The sequence below is a fragment of the Macaca thibetana genome, chromosome 1 (genome assembly GCF_024542745.1).
Source record: "Macaca thibetana thibetana isolate TM-01 chromosome 1, ASM2454274v1, whole genome shotgun sequence".
Lineage (NCBI taxonomy): Eukaryota > Metazoa > Chordata > Mammalia > Primates > Cercopithecidae > Macaca > Macaca thibetana.
Window position 1 is genome coordinate 18630279 of NC_065578.1, and position 20155 is coordinate 18650433.

Consider the following 20155-nt stretch of genomic DNA (forward strand, 5'->3'; position numbering starts at 1 on the left):
CACACTAACGCCCCCTCTAGGGCTTCGGGGTCACGGGTACCCCTGCCTGGGTGCTGCCATGTTCCACTCGAGGCAACACGCCTGGTCTGGCCACAGGCCCTGCATGGAGCTTGCTCCTGTGTCGCGTTTGGAGTGGTCAGCCAGACCCTATACTTGCTCGTTCATGTGCTTCCTCCTGCAAGGGGCTGAGTGTGGCAGACTGAGTATACGGGGTGCTCCTGCTACAAGTGTGGCAAAGGGGCCGAGAGAAAATTCTTGTCACTGTGGTTTGCTGGCCTTGTGACTCAGCTTACCTCATTCCCACAGGGAAGTGGGCAGCACAGCTTCCAACCTGGATTCAGAACCTAGACCTACAACTCTGGCTATGACTCCATGCTCCCAGGTCTCAGTTTCCCAATCTGTGATCTGGGGATGCTTAATACCTCCTCTAGGGAGTTGTGAGGTTTACAGAATGTGAGCCAAGTCTATCTGTGAAGACTCTTTTTTTTTTTTTTTTGAAACAGAGTCTCACTCTGTCACCCAGGCTGGAGTGCAGCGGTGTCATCTCGGCTCACTGCAAGCTCTGCCTCCCGGGTTCATGCCATTCTCCTGCCTCAGCCTCCCGAGTAGCTGGGACTACAGGTGCCCGCCACCATGCCTGGCTAATTTTTTGTATTTTTAGTAGAGATGGGGTTTTACCATGTTAGCCAGGATGGTCTTGATCTCCTGACCTGGTGATCTGTCCGCCTCGGCCTCCCAAAGTGCTGGGATTACAGGCGTGAGCCACCGCGCCTGGCCCCTGTGAAGACTCTTTAACCAGGAGCAACCAGTTTCATAAATGGATGAGTCTAGAAATGCCTCTTATTCTACCCCAGTCCCTAAAGCTCCCAGTTAGGAAGGCACAGGGTGGCTTCATTTGTGATCCTCTGGTGGGTTAGGAATTGTGTCTCAGGGCCCTGGGAGTTTAGGGGTGAAGACACAAGTGAGAATGAATTGGCCCCAGTGACCTGGTGTCAGGCCAGGTGAGAGGCCCGGGTGACCTCTGGGCAGGGACATGGCCGACAGACTTCATGGACAGCAGCACCTGGTGAAGCTCGGATTTTGTTTTTTTGTGCAAGAATTCCCCCATGTTATCAAAGGCTCAGTCAAGTCTCAAAATACATGCAGCCCAGTGTGAGCCACACTGTGGTGGCAGGGATGGGTGTGGGGCCTAGCTTCATCGGCCATTGAGACACAGTGGTAGAGTGGTCAGAACAGGCAGCTGCTGATGCTGAATGGGGAAGCCAGAGTGCCCCTCAAGCCAGGGAATTTTTAGATGCCCAGAAAGAAGTCTAGTCTGTCTGCAGGAAGGAGCTGCTCAAACGACCATTAGTGGAAACTGGGTGATATGGTTTAGCTGTGTCCCCACCCCAATCTCATCTTGAATTGTACTCCCATAAATCCCATGTGTTGTGGGAGGGACCCAGTGGGAGATAACTGAATCTTGGGGGTGGTTTCCCCCATACTGTTTTCGGGGTAGTGAATACGTCTCCTGAGAGCTGACGGTTTTATAAGGGGAAACCCCTTTCACTTGGTTCTCATTCTCTCTTGCCTGCCACCATGGAAGACGTGCCTTTTGCCTTCTGCCATGATTGTGAGGCCTCCCCAGCCATGTGAAATTGAGTCCATTAAACCTCTTTTTCTTTATAAATTACCCAATCTTGGGTATGTCTTTATCAGCAGTGTGAAAACGGACTAATACACTGGGTTACACTTGGCACTTGATAAATGGCAGCCAACAACATAATAACTAGAAACCAGAGATTTTGTTCTCAGGGTCCCCTGACATTGCAAAGGTTTTTACTGGCTGAAGTTGGCTTGTGCTTGTAGTTACAGCTTATTCCTGCCCACTGCCAACCCCTCTTTGCCCTTCCCTCTGTGGGACACGTCTACCACTATTTCTCATATCTACCTGGGCTAGGGCTACAACTACCAGCTTCAGACCTGGGTTTGAGTCCTGCTTTGCTATGTTTCAGTGGGGTGTGACCCTGGAATGTCTGTAAGCCTCAGTGACCTTGTCTGCACAATGGTAACAGTAATGTCTGTAAAAGGCTTAGGGCAGGCTGGGTGCGGTGGCTCATGCCTGTAATTCCAGCACTTTGGGAGGCCAAGGTGGGCAGATCACCTGAGGTCAGGAGTTCGAGAACAGCCTGACTAACATGACGAAACCTCATCTTTATTAAAAATACAAAAAAAAAAAAAAAATTAGCTGGGCGTGGTGGGGGGGCACCTGTAATCCCAGCTATTAGAGAGGCTGAGGCAGAAGAATCGCTTAAACCTGAGAGGCAGAGGCTGCAGTGAGCCAACATCACGCCATTGCACTCCAGCCTGGGAGACAAGAGTGAAACTCCATCTCAAAAATATAAATAAATAAATAAAAGGCTTAGGGCAGAGCTGGGCATAGCGTGAGTGTCCACACAGGAAGCTATTAACTCCCTAGGATAGCATGTGGCAGGTGAATGAGGTTCTTTCAAGTCTAAAAAACTCAAGCTGTTTGGGCGCAGTGGCTCACGCCTGTAATCCCAGCACTCTGGGAGGCCAAGGTAGGTCGATTGCTTGAGCTCAGGAGTTCAAAACCAGCCGGGACAACATGGTGAAATCTCGTTTCTACCAAAGATACAAAAAATTAGCTAGATGTGGTGGTGTACACCTGTGGTCCCAGCTACTCAGGAGGCTGGGGCAGGAGGATCACCTGAGCCTGGGAGGCAGAGGTTGCAGTGAGCTGTGATTGCAACACTGCACTCCAGCCTGGGCAACAGAGCAAGACCCCATCTCAAAAAACAAACAAACAAACAAACAAAAAAAATGGCTGGATGCGGTGACTCACGCCTGTCATCTCAGCACTTTGGGAAGTTGATGCAGGCAGATCACCTGAGGTCAGGAGTTCAAGACCAGCCTGACTAACATGGTGAAACCCCATTTCTACTAAAAATACAAAACTTAGCCAGGTGTACTGGTGGGCACCTGTAATCCAAGCTACTAGGGAGGCTGAGGCAGGAGAATCACTTGAACCCAGAAGGCAGAGGTTGCAGTGAGCCAAAATTGTGCCATTGCACTCTAGCCTCGGTGACAGGGTGAGGCTCCGTCCCAAAAGAAAAAAAAAAAAAAAAAAAAAAGGAAAAGAAAAGAGGCCAGGTACGGTGATTCACACTTGTAATCCCAGTACTTTGAGAGGCTGAGGCGGATGGATCACCTGTGGTCAGGAGTTCAAGACCAGCCTGGCCAACGTGGTGAAACCCTGTCTCTACTGACAATACAAAAATTAGCCAAGTGTGGTGATGCGTGCCTGTATTCCCAGCTACTAGAGAGGTTCAGGTGGGAGGATTGCTTGAGCCCAGAAGGCGGAGGTTGCAGTGAGCCGAGATCAAGCCACTGCACTCCTGCCTGGGCAACAGAGTGAGACCTCAGCTAAAAAAAAAAAAAAAAAAAAAAAAAGAAAAAAAAAGAAAAGAAATTCAAGTTGGGCTTGCGTGGCTGCCCAGCAGGTGCCCTCTCACCCCATTCCCTGTAAGAATTCTTTCTGACGATCTGCCCCTGCACCCCAGCCTAGTTTTAGCTGCATGGGAACCCTCAGGGAGTAGGTTTAAAATGTGGACTCATGGCTCTGCCCCTAGAGGTGATGTAGAAGTTTTGGGCAGTGGGGCCCTGGGCTCTGCATTTTAAAGACATTCCCCAGATGTCCTGCTCTGCATCCCATCCTTCCACAGCCTGGTAGGCAGCTGCTTCTGCTTTTGGTCTAGCCTAAAGCCCTCTACCTGTGTCCTCTGCTTGCTCCAGCTGCTTCTCGCAGAAACATACAGTCCTGACTAGTGAGCTGAGATGGGGTTGTTGGGGAGCCCTGGATGGAGGGGGGTACTCAGGAGTGGGGAACAGCAGTAATACAGGAGCAAGAGTGAGGGTTCTGGAGGTTCAAATCCAATCCTGGTCCTGTTCATTGCTAGTTGTATATCTGTGTGTGTTTTTGCTTTTTAGAGACAGGGCTGTCTCTAAAGGTTGCAATACAATGGCACGATCACGGCTCCCTGCAGCCTCGATCTCCTAGGCTCAAGTGATCCTCCCACCTCAGCCTCCCGAGAAGCTGGGACTACAGGCACACACCACCATGCCCAGCTAATTTTAAAATTTTTTATAGAAATGGGGTTTTGATATGTTGCCCAGGCTGGTCTCGAATTCCTGGGCTCAAGGGATCTGCCCTCCTGGGCTTCCCAAAGTGCCGGGATTACAGGCATGAGCCACTGCACCTGGCTCCAAATAAATTCTTATGCTCTATCTCCTGTGGCATGGAACAGGTTGGGGCCACTGTCTTCAGGGGACAGGGGTGGCTGGGCTGGAGCACCTAAGCAAATGCAAAGCCCCAGGAGGGACAGGCCAACACTCACCACAGAGGTCAAGTCCACATTCTCCACCCTCCTGTCCTGCAGCAGCACGGGCTGTAGGCCGGCGACACGGAGCTGCACCGAGGACGTGCGGTACACGAAACTCAGCAGCCAGTCTCCTCTGCGGGAGGGCAGAGAAGCATGTGAACGTTAGCACCAGCCTTGGACAGCCCGAGGACAGGACGGGCCAGGCTGCCTCCTGGGAAGCAGAGTGGGACTGGAGCTTCTGCGGGAAAACAGGGTCCCTGATGGCACGGTGGAGATGGAAGAGGAAGCAGCCACAGCTGATGCTTCTGGAGCCTGGCCTGGGTGCCAGGCATGGTGCGCAGGGCTATGCACAAGCACCAGGTAGCTCTTTGAAGGCTGTCTGCTTTGTTCCCAGCTGGGTCTCCAGAGCTAAGACCAGTGTCCGGTATGCAACAGAGGAATATCTGCTGGCTAAATGAATGAATGAGGAATCTGGATAAAGTTCTCAAAAAGTCAGCATGTGGCTCAGGAGAGACACTCCTAGCTCGGGAAAGGTGGCTTGTCCAGGGCTCCCTGGAAAAAGAAAGGCAGAGAAGGTCTGCCTGTGAGGAGGGGAGGAGCTCTGGGGTCTAGGTGACCTATCTGTGAGCTGGAGGGACCAGCTTGGCCTTCCCAGGACAGGCTCAGCCCAGGCTGCAGCTTCTCCCTGCCCTCAGGCAGCAGAAGAGGCGAGGGTGGTTGTCCAGGCAGTCACAGCGCCGGGAACATTCCTCTACTTTCAGGGGTGCTGTGACCCCACTCTGTGAACCTGGCCCCAGCCAAACACTGCCCCTACACTATCCAGAAGAAATGACCTGGGACCGTCTGCTGCCCATTGCTTCAGGTGCAATGAGTACTGTCTACAGAGGACACGGTCTGAGGGACCCCTGAGGCAGCCTTCCCTCGCAAACCCCTAAACTGTCTTGGGATGCAGCTGGGCCATCACAGAGCCATGCCCTTGGGCCTTGCCACCCAGCAAGTCTGTGCACAGGCAAGCTTCTGTTCTCCCCTCTGCACCCCAGACTCAGATCCAACTCAGCCCATCCTGCTGTCTTCTATGTGGACTAATTCTGACTCTGGTTTGCATGGCGTTATTTTTGCACACTTGTTCATCTTAAAGAAGGCCCCCCCTCACTGCAGGGGGGTAAGAACGGCTGAGAGATAGGAGGCCGGGGCTGGAGTCCTGGCGGCCCTGTCTATGTGCCCTGCTGTGTGACCATAGGCAAGTCCCCCACCTGTCTGGGACACAGGGTGTGGTGGTGCTCTCTGGGTTCCTCAAAGTTCTGACCCTCTGTGGTCTCTGAGCACGTGGGTTTGTGAGTGGGTACCACTCTGAAGACCCCCAGGAGGACTGAGTCCCTGAGTTGAGGAGTCCTCTACAGACTCTCCTGCTGTGTCCTGAAGGGAGCTCATCCATCCCTAACTCCTTCCCCACTGTCATCTGCCCAGTCCGTCAAGTAGAAACCAATGTCTTGGGTGCCTCTTCCCTATGGCCAACGTATCAGTCCTCCCAATTCTTCCTCCCCTCTCCCCTCCAATACCTGTCCCTTGTGGTCCAGCCCTGAGAGTAGGCAATCCTCCCTCCCCGCCCCACGGATGAATGCAACAGCCTCCTCACCCCACTCCCTGCTCCTGGCCTCACCTACCTTGAGCCACTGGAGTCTTCCTAAAACACCCATCTGACCACTGTGCTCCCTCAGAAGCAGACCATGGCTCTCCATTGCCTCTGGGCTTTCTCATCTAGAAAATTCCTTCAGTCTCTCCCAGAGACCAATGCTTTCAGGTCCTGATGATTATCTTAATATTGAGGGCCCAAGAAGCACTGTCTAAGAATGGATGGTTGCAGGGGGCAGTGGCTCACGCCTGTAATCCCAGCACTTTGGGAGGTTGAGGTGGGAGGATTGCTTGGGCCCAGGCATTTGAGACCAGCCTCGGCAACATAGGGAGACCCCATCTCTACAAAACACACAAAAATTAGCTAGGTGTGGTGGTGTGTGCCTACGGTCCCAGCTACTTGGGAGGCTGAGGCAGGAGGATCATCTAAGCCTAAGGCAGTTGAGGCTGCAGTAAGCCCTGGTTGTGCCACTGCACTTCAGCCTGGGCAACAGAGTGAGACCTTGTCCCGAAAAACAAACAAACAAACAAACAAAAAAGGATGGCTAGAGGGAGAAAAGGGAGATCCATTCAAGCTGTTTTATTGAACTATTCGTAAGAATCCAGTGCATCAAATACTGGATATGAGGATGGTCGGGAAATGTTTCCAATACCGCTGGGTGTAAATGAGCAAAGACAACATCATTCCTCCAAAATTATTTCTGTTGTAATTACGACAACATTGTAGTTAAAATGTGAATTACATGTATTTACACACACGTAGGGGCAGAGCAGGAACACAGATTAGAAGGTTCTGTACCCTCTTGCTGCGCTGAGCAAACCACGGGCCTTCACTGGCATTCAAGACCTTCTCCACCCAGCTCTGGACCACACAGAGCCAGGTTCAATTCCTGCCTTGTCAATTATGAGCTGTGTGACCTTGGACAGGTTGCTTGACCTTTCCGAGCCTCAGCCTCCTCAGGGTATCTTAGCTCACAGCATTGGTGGGAGCATTAACTGAGGCGGGACATGTACACACAGGTGCTCAGGGAGCCTCAGTCTTAGAGCTTCACTTCCTCAGGGATGTGACAGGCGGCCGTGCTATCACCCCAGCTAGCTTCCAGAAGGTTCATGAATAGCCCAGGTAAGGGAGTGGATTTACAAAGAGCTTTATTTTTTTATTTATTTATTTTTTTTGAGACGGAGTCTAGCTCTGTTGCCCAGGCTGGAGTGCAGTGGCCATATCTCAGCTCACTGCAAGCCCCGCCTCCCGGGTTCACGCCATTCTCCTGCCTCAGCCTCCCAAGTAGCTGGGAGTACAGGCGCCCGCCACCTCGCCCGGCTAATTTTTTTTGTATTTTAGTAGAGACGGGGTTTCACCGTGTTAGCCAGGATGGTCTCGATCTCCTGAACTCGTGATCCGCCCGTCTTGGCCTCCCAAAGTGCTGGGATTACAGGCTTGAGCCACCGCGCCCGGCCTACAAAGAGCTTTATTAATGTAAATTACACATGAGTAAACTTGTGTAGTTGGGTAGTGTTGGCCTGAATCCCCTTCCCTCTCATCCTCCATGTTTAAGTTCACAGCAACTAAAAGGCCTTTGGAGACCAAGAATCTGAACTCCTGGCTGATGCTTAATTTAACCAAGGAACTACAGTTGTTTTGATCTACACTCTCTCTCTCTTTCCCTCCTTCCCTTTCTTCTTCCTTCTCCTCCTCCTCCTCCTTTCTCTCCATAAAGAGATGGCCCAGGGTCTCACAAAATAATTGAAAACCAAGTGTATGCGCCTCAGGTTCTCAACAGAACAGATGGGTTTAATAAGATTTTGCTGCGTTCCCCCTGCACACATGCAATTTTAATTCTTTCCCTTTGCTGTTTATAAAAAGTACTAAAAAATCATGTGCTATGTGAGTATGCCAAGTAATAAACATTGTAACTGTTATCATTTATTGGGCACCTACTAAGTGCCAGTTCTGCTTTATAACATCATTTAATCTTCCCAGAACCTCTACACAGGAGGGACTATTATTCCTATTTTATAGGTGGGGACGCTGAATTCAGGGAAGTTGTTTGTCTAAACCCACTCAAACAGCAGAGGCAAGATTTTAACCTAGGACTATCTCACATCAAAGTCTTTGTCCATTCTTTATCTTTTTCTTATTTTTTATATATATATTTTTTGAGATGGAGTCTCGCTCTTGTGGCCCACGCTGGAGTACAGTGGTGTGATCTCGGCTCACTGCAACCTCCACCTCCTGGTTCAAGTGATTGTCCTGCCTCAGCCTCCCACCATGCAGCCTGGCCCAAGGTTGGTGCTCACTGAATTTACTGAATGAATATCCCAAGTGATTGACGATGATGAATGAAAAAAATGGTGACATTACCTGTCATTCACAAAGCATGTATGTACCATGCACACACATACACACATGTGAACATGGACAATCGTGCACATGTGTAGATACACACATGTAAACACGCACACAGGTACAGCTCTGTAAATCCTTCAAGCATCCTCACAACTCTGAGGGCAGTTGCTACCAGTATCCCTCTTTTACTGATGAAGAAATGAAGGTGGGCGTTAGAAGCCAGGCCTGTGTGCTTCCGAATCATGAGCCTTAAACATTGCTGCTCTGAAAACACCTTTGCTTCATCCAGAGGCTGGATGGACAGGGCTTCTTCTCAGGCCAATCTTAGAGGGCTCAGTTTTGGGTTTCATCCTCCCCCTGCCCCAAAGTCTGAGTCACAGCTTTGGCTGAAACCCCGCAGGTCCTCCTTCTCAAACCCCAAACAAGGGTTGCTTCCTTTCTAGCCCTGTGGCCGCCAGCCTTCAGGGGGCCCCTCCTCTGGCTGGAGGGTCTGTCACCCTGTTTGGGTACAGGTTCCTGCATGCCGTCAGCCTCCTGTTCTAGCACCCTGCCCTTCCTCCAAGGCAGCACTCAGAAAGCTCAGCCTAGGCCCCTCCAGTCCCTCCTTCCACCGCCAAAGACTAACATAGACGCCTCTTAGACCTCGTTCAAAGACCCTGTGGCCCACTCGCCCATGTCCCTTCCCCCAGCTCCAACCAGGCCAAGCTGCCCCAGCCTCTACTGTCATCCTGCTGCTCTCAGGCCTGATACACAAACATCTTCTCAGAATGCCCCCTGCTGTCCATCATCCTACTGGGGGGATGCTTCCCAGATCAGATCAACAGACCAGGGCCTGCTCCTAACAGGGCCGGTGCCTGGCCAGTTCTTGGGATCTTCCAGGACAGGGATTAGGTCTCGAATATGTGTCCCCAACAAAGAGCGTGTGCATGCTAAGTGCTCAGTAAGCATTGCCACTTCCCCGCTGGCACGAGGTCTGGACAGACCTGCAGTAGCCGTTGATGATCCTCCCGGACACCACCTTCCGGAAAGGCTCCCAGTGCTTCGCTTCTCCCTCCACAGGTGCACCCAGCAGGACGACATCCTCAATGATCCCTTGGCAATCTGGCAAAAGACCCCAGAAAAGGCTGTCAGTGTCCCTGGTCACAGTGGGTGCTGGGAGGGACTCTCCAACAGCAGTGGAGGAGATGAATGTCACACACATACACATGCACACACGTGAATCATGTGCATATGTGCATGTACACACATGCAAATGCAAACACATGCATGGATAGGCATGGAGGCTTCTACCAAGGTCCAGAACCTGAGCCAAGCCTCTTATATGCTTAATCTATTCCTTCAAAGGATCAATACCCCATTTTATTTATTTATTTATTTATTTATTTATTTATATTTATATATTTTGAGATGGAGTCTCACTTTGTTGCCTAGGCTGGAGTGCAGTGGCACGATCTCAGCTCACTGCAACCTCCGCCTCCCGGGTTCAAGCGATTCTCCTGCCTCAGCCTCCCGAGTAGCTGGGACTACAGGCACCTGCCACCACGCCCAGCTACTTTTTTGTATTTTTAGTAGAGATGGGGTTTCACCATGTTGGCTAGGCTGGTCTCAAACTCCTCACCTCAGGTGATCCACCTGCCTTGGCCTCCCAAAGTACTGGGATTACAGGCGAGAGCCACCGTGCCCAGTCTCATTATCCCCATTTTAGAGTTAAGGAAAACCAAAAGTATCTGCAAGATCACATGGCTAATAAGTTCCAACACAGCCTGAGTTGGAACCCAGGTCTCTCTCCACCACCTACGAAGTTCCATTTGGGCTTCCATGTCAGAGTTTGTCTGAATTCAGGGTTCCAGGCTGATAAGAGTTTGAAAACCCTTGTAGTACCAAGCTCTCTGAGTTCCCCTCTGGCTCTGAGGTTAAAAGACTCCATAGCACAGAATTCTGACTTTGCTCCTTTTGTTTCCCCCCAGGACAATGATAATCTGGCAGAAGAATTTAAAACTTCAGTAAGCTGACAGTTTGTGGTGAATAGCAAGGATGGCTCAGATACCCCTCCAATATTAGGGATATTTCAGGTGCTTTTATTGTTGGCAAGGCTGTTGCTGAAAAGACCCTTAGAGATCAACACAATTTCCCTTGGAAAACGAGGAAACAGGGTCAGAGACGGGATGGGGCTTGCCCAAGGTCACACAGCCAATCAGAATAAGCCTGGGACCAGAACGCAGAGCTGCTGGTCCCTGGGGTCTTTCTCTCTGCTGTCTGCGATAACAACGTGCACAGTGATCACATGCGGGTTATCATTGCTCCCACAGTGCCAAATGGTTGTGGACCCAGGGATAACCATGAGCTCAACAGCTTTCTCTGGGGGCCGGCCATTCAGGGCGCCTTCTCTGCCGGGCAGAGTCTGGGGCTGCTTTTCGAGCCTTGGTGCGGCTGCCTGCAGGGCTGGACCCCTTGTGGCCAGCGGTGGTAATAGCAGCATTCCTGAGCCACAGTCAGGATCCACGGACAGCTGTCAGAAAACCTAAAAAGGGAGCTGCCTGTGACCTTGAACTGAGACTCGTAGTTTGAACCCCAGAAAATAGTCCTGAGCACAGACAAACCAAGCTGGCAACACATTTACCCATCTCTGAAGCTGGGCTGGCAGCTGCCTAGCTGGGCCTCTCCCCCTTTCCTCCTTAGACCACTGCCACGCCCAGATGTACCCTTAGATTTTAAAGATTTGCTCTCTGCGTGGCCGCTGACCTGGAGATAAGCTATGTGGCAGGCTCTCAGCAATGCATGGTGTTAGCTAAGGGCGGTTGGCAAGAACCACCTTAGACCAGGGGTGTCCAATCTTTTGGCTTCCGTGGGCCACACTGGAAGAATTGTCTTGAGTCACACATAAAATACACTAACACTAGGAGGCACCGTGGCTCATGCCTGTAATCCCAGCACTTTGGGAGGCCAAGGTGGGTGGATCACCTGAGGTCAGGAGTTTGAAACCCTGTCTCTACGAAAAACACAAAAATTAGCCAGGTGTGGTGGTGGATGCCTGTAATCCCAGCTACTCAGGAGGCTAAGGCAGGGGAATCGCTTGAACCCAGGAGGCGGAGATTGCAGTGAGCCAAGATGGCGCTACTGTACTCCAACCTGGGCGACAGAGACAGACTCCATCTCAAAAATAAATAAGCAAACGAATAAATAAAAATATACTAACACTAACAATAGTCGATGAGATAAAAAATAAAAAAAAAAAAAGAATTGCAAAAAAACTCAGAATGTTTTAAGAAAGTTTAGTAATTTGTGTTGAGCTGCATTCAAAGCCATCCTGGGTGGCATGTGGCCAGCAGGCCACTGGTTGGACAAGCTTGCCTTAGACCCACCCAAGGTAGATGTGGATAGGCAGTCAGAGCCCATTACCACCTGACTGTTCCTAGAATGGGATGGTGTAGGAGGGGAAACCTATTAGGTTAGGAAAAAGACAATACTGGCTGCTGTCATAGCTGCTGGAAAGGGGGAAAAAAAAAAGTCAAAATCCACTGTTTGGTTCAAAACCTTATAATACTAGAAGAATTCAGCCTTCCAGGTAAACTATGGAAAATCCTCACTCAGGTACCACTTTTTAATTTTTCTTTTTTGAGACAGGGTCTCCCTCTGTAGCCCAGGCTGGAGTGCTGTGGCGCAATCTGCAGGCTCGATCTCACAGGCTCAAGTGATTCTCCTGCCTCTGCCTCCCAAGGAGCTGGGACTACAGGTGTCTGTCATCACACCTGGCTGATTTTTAAAATTTTAGTAGAGATGAGGTCTTGCTATGTTGCCCAGGCTGGTCTCAAACTGCTGGACTCAGGTAATCCTCCCACCTTAGCCTCCTAAAGTGCTGGGATTTACAGGAGTGAGCTACCGCATCTGGCCCAGGTACCACTTGTAGTGTCAAGCAAGTCCCTTCCACAGGGACAGAAAATCCTTCAGATCATCATGTGGATTCAGTGTAGAATGTCCCCAGTCTTCAAGACCAACAAAAGAAACTGGGATTTAAACATTTCAATAATAATGGACATGAGAAGACCTCACTGCAGGGACAATGAATGTTTGCTGAAACATGTTTGGGATTTATTCCTACTGCTACTGTCAGCTTTTTTTCTTGTGAATTTTCAAGGCATTAAGAGAGCCCTATATAGCTTCAGAAATATTCAGACTTTTTATGTAAAAGAGGGCAGAGATTAACTTCAAGTTCAGGAGTCAAGTCATAGACATGTAGAGCATTTATACTTGCATTTCTCATTTTTAAACAGTTCTCGCTAAGTTATTAATATCCTATTTTCACTGTGAGAGCTGAAGGCCTTTCATCCTATTATAACTTTGGCATTAAGGCAGTTCCAAACCTGCAGCAGTTGCAAAAGCTTCATCAGTCATGTCTTTACCCCTCAGCTCTTAGAACTTATTGTCATTCACATGTGCCGTGAAAAAAATGTCTCTTTCCAACACTTTCTTTGCTTCTACCTCTTATTGCTATTTTTAACACAGGAGCCCAGCTGATCCCTTTACATTGTAAATCATAGGCATGAGATGTCTTTTTGGGGTGATGGAAATGTTCTAAAATTGGGTTTGGTGATGATTGCACAGCTCTGTGTATTTCCTAAAAGTCATTAAATTGTGCATTTAAAATGGGTGGGTCTTGTGGTACATACATTACACTACAGTAAAGTCAGATCATGTCACCTTTGTGCTTAAAAACCTCCCAGGGGACCCATCTCTCATGGAGTCAAAGCTGAAGTCATTGCAATGATCTCGAAGCCCTGCCTGACCTTCCCTTCATTCTCTGCTCCAGCCACACTGGCCTTGCTGTTCCCTCTTTGAAATGCTTTGGATGTTTGTCCCCTCCAGATTTCATGCTGAAATGTGATGTGGGGCCTGGTGGGAGGTGTTTGGGTCATGGGGGTGGATCCTTCATAAATGGCTTGGTGCCCTCCTCTTGGTGATGAGTGAGATCTCACTCTATTAGTTCGCAAAAGATCTATTTACAGAGTCTGGCAACTGGGTGCAGTGGCTCACACCTGTATTCCCAGCACTTTGGGAGGCCAAGGTGGGCGGATTGCTTGAGGCCAGCAGTTTGAGACCAGGCTGGCCAACATGGCAAAACCCAGTCTCTATTAAAAACACAAAAATTATCCCGGGGTGGTGGCACATGCCTGTAATCCCAGCTTCTTGGGAGGCTGAGGCAGGAGAATCACTTGAACCTGGGAGAAGGAGGTTGCAGTGAGCCGAGATTGCACCACTGTACTCCAGCCTGGGCAACAAGAGCGAGACTCCATCTCAAAAATATATAACCTCTAGAAGTCTGCCTGGGCACACGCCACATGCAGGTTTAGGTGCCCTCCCAGCCTTCTTGGTTGTATTAGTCCATTTTCACACTGCTAGAAAGACCTAGCAGAGATTGGGTAATTTATGAAGAAAAGAGGTTTAATTGACTCAAGTTCCACAGGCATAACAGGAAGTATGACTGAGAGGCCTCAGGAAACTTACAATCATGGTGGAAGGTGAAGGGGAAGCAAGCTTGTCTTCCCATGGTGAAGCAGGAGAGAGAGTGAAGGGGAAGTGTGTCACACCTTTAAGCAACCAGATCTCGTGAGAACTCACTCACTATCACGAGAACAGCATGAGGAAATCTATCACTATAATCCAATCACCAATCACCTCCCACCAGGCCTCTCCTGGCATTAACACATGGGGATCACAACACCACGTGAGATTTGGGTGGGGACCCACAGCCAAACCATATCACTGGTATAAGGGTAAACAATTCTACTCTAGGGGTTCGGGATAGCCTAGTTTTTTGGAGGCTATTGAAGGGAAGCCTATGATGGTACTGCCACATGCTGAACCATTCTGAATGCTTCCAGACAGGATCCCCAGTAGAGGAAAAAGAAAGTTCAAAGGTCAAAGACCCCCAGAATTTAGATAATTCAGTTTCTATCTTGTGAATTGCTCTTGTCCTGTTTTCAGCAGCTCACACTGGACTCCTGAGTCGGTGCTTTACCACTTGGTACCCCTAAAAGTCTGGAAATTATCTTAGCTTTAAAAATTAAAATATTAAAATTAAAAAAAAAAACCAAGAGCTGAGAATGGACAGCTTTGTCACAGCAGCAAACTTCAGCTCACACTATAGCCTTGGTCTCAAAAATTGTGTTTAAATTTTTTGTGAAACTAAACATTCTTAAAATGCACCAAGTGGGGCCAGCCCTTCCAAAGAGCCCCACAGAGAACCCTTTCAGACAGTGCAGGGCCTTTGCCAATGGGAATCAGGTGAAGGTCCCAGCTTCACCTTTGTCATTTCCCCCTTTCCACACGGTGAGCTTCCTTAAAGTGAGGCAAACCCTCGCAGAGCTTTCTGCTGTCCCAGGGCCGGCTCCTTTAGCTGCCACTCAGAAATCTCATCAAACAGCTGGGAAGGCAGCACCGCTCACTCCCACATGCCTGTCATGCTGTCAATCATGAGATTCTTCTGGGCTGCAAAGACCAAAGAATCACAAGTTCAAGAAGCAAAAAAGAAGGATTTTCTCCCTCCTGGTGGGGGTTCGGGTGTGCAGCGAGTGATAAGGTAGGAAACCAAGGAGGAAGTTATCTCCTGACTGCGGGTCCAGAAAAGAGACCTTGAAGGAAACACTATGAACTGCACTAACACAAATGAAATCCATTCCAAAGATACGCACGTGCGCATGATAGACACATAGAGAGAGGCCACAGAAGGCGGGGGGGGGGGGGGGGGACCAAGAAAGGAGAAAGGGCGGCTTTGACTGTACCCCCAAGCCCTGCAGTGGAATGAGGTTCACACTGGAAAGAATTGCTTAAAGGAGCCCGTTTGGACATATATCAGGATTTGGGATGAATTCTTTAAGGGAATAACTAAGCCTTCATCTCTCCTCTTTGATTCCCATCTCTTTTATTTGGTCATGCAAAGTGATAAGGCTATTACTAACATCCCGGCAGGGAGACCTTAAAAATTAATCTGCACTGCCTGACCTCCCCTCCTTCTCCCCTCCCCCCGCCCCAGGGGGACTAAAGCCAGGTTTGTCTGAGAATAAAGCAACTGGTGGATACAATCCATGCAAGGGAAAGAAATCACATCAAATGTAATGTCTGCTGTCTGCTATCATGGAGATGAAAGAGCCAGCTGACCGAGTGACAGTCTGTTCCGCATTTCAGCTGGTATCTAGTGACAGCGCAGACATAATTTTCAGCCAAGTAAGAATTTGGGGACTCAAGGGTCAGGATGTTTAAATGTATCTTTGTAAGCACATTGACAAACTCTTTTGCTTTGGTTTTATCTTGCAAACATCATGGGCAGTAATGTTGGCCTAACTTCATAGCGGCAGGGAATGAAACCGGAGATTTTGCTGTAAGGGATTTTTTTTAAAGCTCTGGAATTCTATTTTTTTTCTTTTCTTTTTTTTTTTTTTTAAAGACAGAGTTTCACTCTTGTTGCCTAGGCTGGAGTGCAATGGTGTCATCTTGGCTCACCGCAACCTCCGCCTCCCGGGTTCAAGTGATTCTCCTCCCCCAGCCTCCCGAGTAGCTGGGATTACAGGCATGTGCCACCATGCCCAGTTAATTTTGTATTTTTAGTAGAGACAGGGTTTCTTCATGTTGGTCAGGCTGGTCTTGAACTCTTGACCTCAGGTGAGCCGCCTGCTTTGGCCTCCCAAAGTGCTAGGATTACAGGCGTGAACCACTGGGCCCAGCCTGGAATTCTGTTTTTTAAAAATTTATTTTATTTTTTATATTTTGAGATCGGGTCTTGCTCTGTTGCCCAGGCTAGAGTGCAAGTGGTGTGATCATAGCTCACCGCAGCCTTAACCTCCCAGACTCAATCCATCCTCCTGCCTCAGCGTCCCAAGTAGCTGGGACTACCGGTGTGTGTCACCATGCCCCAATTTTTTTTTTTTTTTTGATTTTTAGTAGAGATGGAATCTCACTACGTTGCCCAGGTGGGTATCAAACTTCTGAGTTCAAGCAATCTGCTTGCCTCAATCTCCCAAAGTGCTGGGATTCCGTCACACCTGGCTGGAATTCCATTTCTTAATCCTTGTCCTCCTCCTCCTCTTCTTTATCATCATCATCATCTCAGCTTATTTCAGGGTAGGCTCAGGACTAAGTGCTTCATACATCGATTAATTTCCTTTACTCTTCCCAACAATCCTAGGAGGTAAGCATGACCACTTCCGTTTAATGATGGGAAGCCTAGCCTCAGACATGCCAAGTAATTTGTCCAAGGTCACACAGTAAGTGACACGGTAGAATTTGGTTATTCCCACATTTTCCCTCCTACTCTCCTGTCCCACTTCCCTTTGCAATCAAATAAAACCTTGAACCAAAATATATGTCTTCTGACAACTGACATCTTTCAAAATTGTGTATGAAAGTCAGAACACACACGCCTGTGAAGGTGAACATTTCCGATTTTGTTGATTCACTAGCAGACACTAGACACACTAGCAGGCTAGAACTTGCTCAAAGATTAATATCCCGATGTATAGACCAGGCCAAGGGCATGTGGCCTTCTGCTTTGGTAATCTCTAGTACATGTGCCAAAGCAGAGGTGGGTGAACAGACACCGCTACGAAAAAGAACAGGGGCCATGTGAAACACAACACACTTTCTAGTTTTGGATGGAGAGTTAGGCAATTGGCCCACATCCTGCTGCAGGAACTCAATTTTCCCATCAGAAAGGTGAGTTGGAGTTAACAATAGAACTTCGAGAAATATAGCTGCTGGTAAGCTGCGGGCAGTGAGCCAGTAGAGAACAAGAAGTTTCATTCTACGCGTACCACGCATGCCTCATTTTATTGCGTTTTGCTTTACTGCACTTCGCAGACGTTACTTGCTTTACAAATCGAAGGTTTGTGGCAGCCCCACTTCAACTAAGTCTGTCGGTGCTATTTTCCCCCACTCTGTGATCATTGGAGCAGCACTTTTAATTTCCTACAAGAAGCTTTTCCTTTGCATTCACAATTTGGCTGTTTGATGCAAGAGGCCCGGTTTTTGGTTTGTCTCGCTTTCAACATGCCTTTCTTACTCAGCTTACTCATTTCTAGCTTTTGGTTTAAAGTGAGAAATGTGTGATGTTTCCTTTCACTTGAACACTTAGAGGTCATTGTAGGGAGATTTATTTATTTGTTTTTCAAACAGGGTCTCGCTCTGTCACCCGGGCTGGAGTGCAACAGCGCAATCACAGCTCACTGCAGCCTCGACCTCCCAGGCTCAAGTGATTCTCCCACCTCAGCCTCCCAAGAAGCTGGGATTATAGACACACACCACCATGTTGGGCTAATTTTTTGCTTTTTTTTTTTTTTTTTTTTTTTTTTTGAGACGGAGTTTTGCTCTTGTTGCTCAGGCTGGAGTGCAATGGTGTGATCTCAGCTCACCGCAACCTCTGCCTCCCAGGTTCAAGTGATTCTCCTGCCTCAGCCTCTTGAGTAGCTAGGATTACAGGCATGCGCCACCATGCCTGGCTAATTTTGTATTTTCAATAGAGACGGGGTTTCTCCATGTTGGTCAGGCTGGTCTTGAACTCCCGACTTCAGGTGATCCACCCACATCAGCCTCCAAAAGTGCTGGGATTACAGGCATGAGCCACTGTGCCTGGCCAATTTTTTGCTATTTTTTGGTAGAGACAGGGTTTCACCATGCGTCCCAGGCTGGTCTCACACTCCTTGGCTCAAGTAATCCTCCCACCTCTGCAACCCAAAGTGCTGGGATTACAGGCACAAGCCACTGGGCCCAGCTATCCATCGTGTAGGGTTATTAACTGGCCTAACTTCAATATTGCTGTGTCTCAGGGAATAGGAAGGCTGGAGGAGAGGGAGAAAGGTGGGAACAGTCAGTTGGTGGAGCATCAGCACACACACAACATTTACTAAGTTCACCATCTTACATGGACAATGTTTGTGGTGCCCCCAAAACAATTACAATAGTAACATCAAAGATCACTGATCACCATTACAGATACAATAAAAATGAAAAGGTTTGGCTAGGTGCGGTGGCTCACACCTGTAATCCCAGCACTTTGGGAGGCTGAGGCAGGTGGATCATGAGGTCAGGAGTTCGAGACCAGCCTGGCTAACATGGTGAAACCCTGTCTCTACTAAAAACACAAAGAATTAGCCAGGCATGGTGGCAGGCGCCTGTAATCCCAGCTACTCGGGAAGCTGAGGCAGGAGAATCGCTTGAACCTGGGAAGCAGAGGTTGCAGTGAGCTGAGACCATGCCATGGCACTCCAGCCTGGGTAACGGAGAGAGACTCCATCTCAACAAAAAAAAGAAAAGAAAAGAAAAGAAAAGGCTTGAAATATTGTGAGAATTACCAAATGTGTCACAGAGGCTTGAAGTAAGCACATGTCATAGTGAAAAGATTTGAAATATTGCAAGAATTATCAAAATGTGACACAGGGACATAGAAGGCCACATGTCTTCTGTCAATTAGCTATTGGCGTGTGGCAAACCATCCCAGAACTCAGAGGCTTAAAATAATCAGTGATTATGTCCCATGAGCCTACAAATTGGCCGGGCAGTTCTGCTAAAATCATCCAGGTATGGCTGATCCCACTGGGGGCACTCATGTGTCTGCAGCCAGCTGGCGGCTAGGCTGAGGCTGGCTGGGATGAGCTAGCTTTGCTAGGTGGGGCCTCTCATCCCCGCAGGAGCTAACCTGGACCCATTCTTATGGTGAGGTTCGAGGAAAGAGTGGAATTCACGTGCAAGGCCTTCTGAGGCCTACTAGGTTTGAAAATGGTGTGATGTGATTTCCTATGCCTTCTATGGGCCAATGCAAGTTACAAGGCCAGCCCAGATTCAAGGGGTGGGGAAACAGACTACACTTCTTGACTGGAGCGGTTTCAAAGTCACATTGTAAAGTGTGTGGATACAGGCAGGGGTGGGCATTATGGCCATTTTTTGGCCATCAGTCTACCACAGATGTACACAATATGTCTGAAACACTGCAACATACTGACAGCTCACGTGTAATGGGCAACGGGTTAAATCCCTGAAGACACTAATGCAGGATGAATCTTTCTTCAAATTTTTACCCAAGAAGAAGAGGAAGGAGTGGGGAAAACACTGGGAATGATGCCAGGCTGTTGGCAAGTGGCTGACTTTTGGGGATGTGATTTTGGGAGTCCTGGGCTAAGAAAGGATCCACATAAAGAACTAGAGGAGTGAGTCCAGGTAGAATCCTTTAGGCAAGATCAAGGTGGGCATGGTGGTGTGCACCTGTGGTCCCAGCTACTCAGGAGGTTGAGGCAGGAGGATGGCTGGAGCCCAGGAGTTCAAGGCTGTAGTGAGCTATGGTTGTGCCACTGCACTCCCAGCCTGGATGACAGAGTGAGACTCTGTCTCTAAAAAAATATCAATAACAACAACAACAAAAAACCCAAAAAAAACATGCTCCTTGAAGCTCAGAGATTAATTCTGGAAAATTCTCAGCCAATAAATTATCTCTCTCCCCTAGTCTTTTTTTCTTGGGCATTTCTATAAGCAAATGTCAAGCCTTAATTTCTTTCCTATTTTCCATCTCTTTATCTCTCCATGATGCATTGTGGTTAACTTCTTCAAGTCAATCTTCCAGTTCATTATTATTATTGAGACAGAGTCTCCCTCTGTCACCCAGACTGGAGTGCAGTGGTGTGATCTCAGCTCACTGCAACCTCTGCCTCCCAGGTTCAAGTGACTCTTGTGCCTCAGCCTCCCAAGTAGCTGGGATTACAGGCACATACCACCACATCCAACTAATTTTTGTATTTTTAGTATAAACGGGTTT

The 20155-nt window shown here is 48.7% G+C and overlaps 1 protein-coding gene across 5 annotated transcripts in view; it reads right to left on the reverse strand.

Moving 5' to 3' along the window:
* TMCO4 (transmembrane and coiled-coil domains 4) overlaps positions 1–20155 on the reverse strand; it is a 120176-nt gene that overhangs the window by 8178 nt on the left and 91843 nt on the right. For 4 of the 5 annotated variants that reach the window (XM_050791266.1, XM_050791260.1, XM_050791242.1 and 1 more), the window contains exons 13-14: positions 9345–9462; positions 4398–4515 (exon numbers count right to left, since the gene is read on the reverse strand). In XM_050791266.1, coding sequence (XP_050647223.1) covers positions 4398–4515; positions 9345–9462 — 236 coding nt within the window. Of the gene's footprint in view, positions 1–4397; positions 4516–9344; positions 9463–13515; positions 14848–20155 lie in introns of those variants that run through there. The other variant, XM_050791275.1, reaches the window with a different exon arrangement.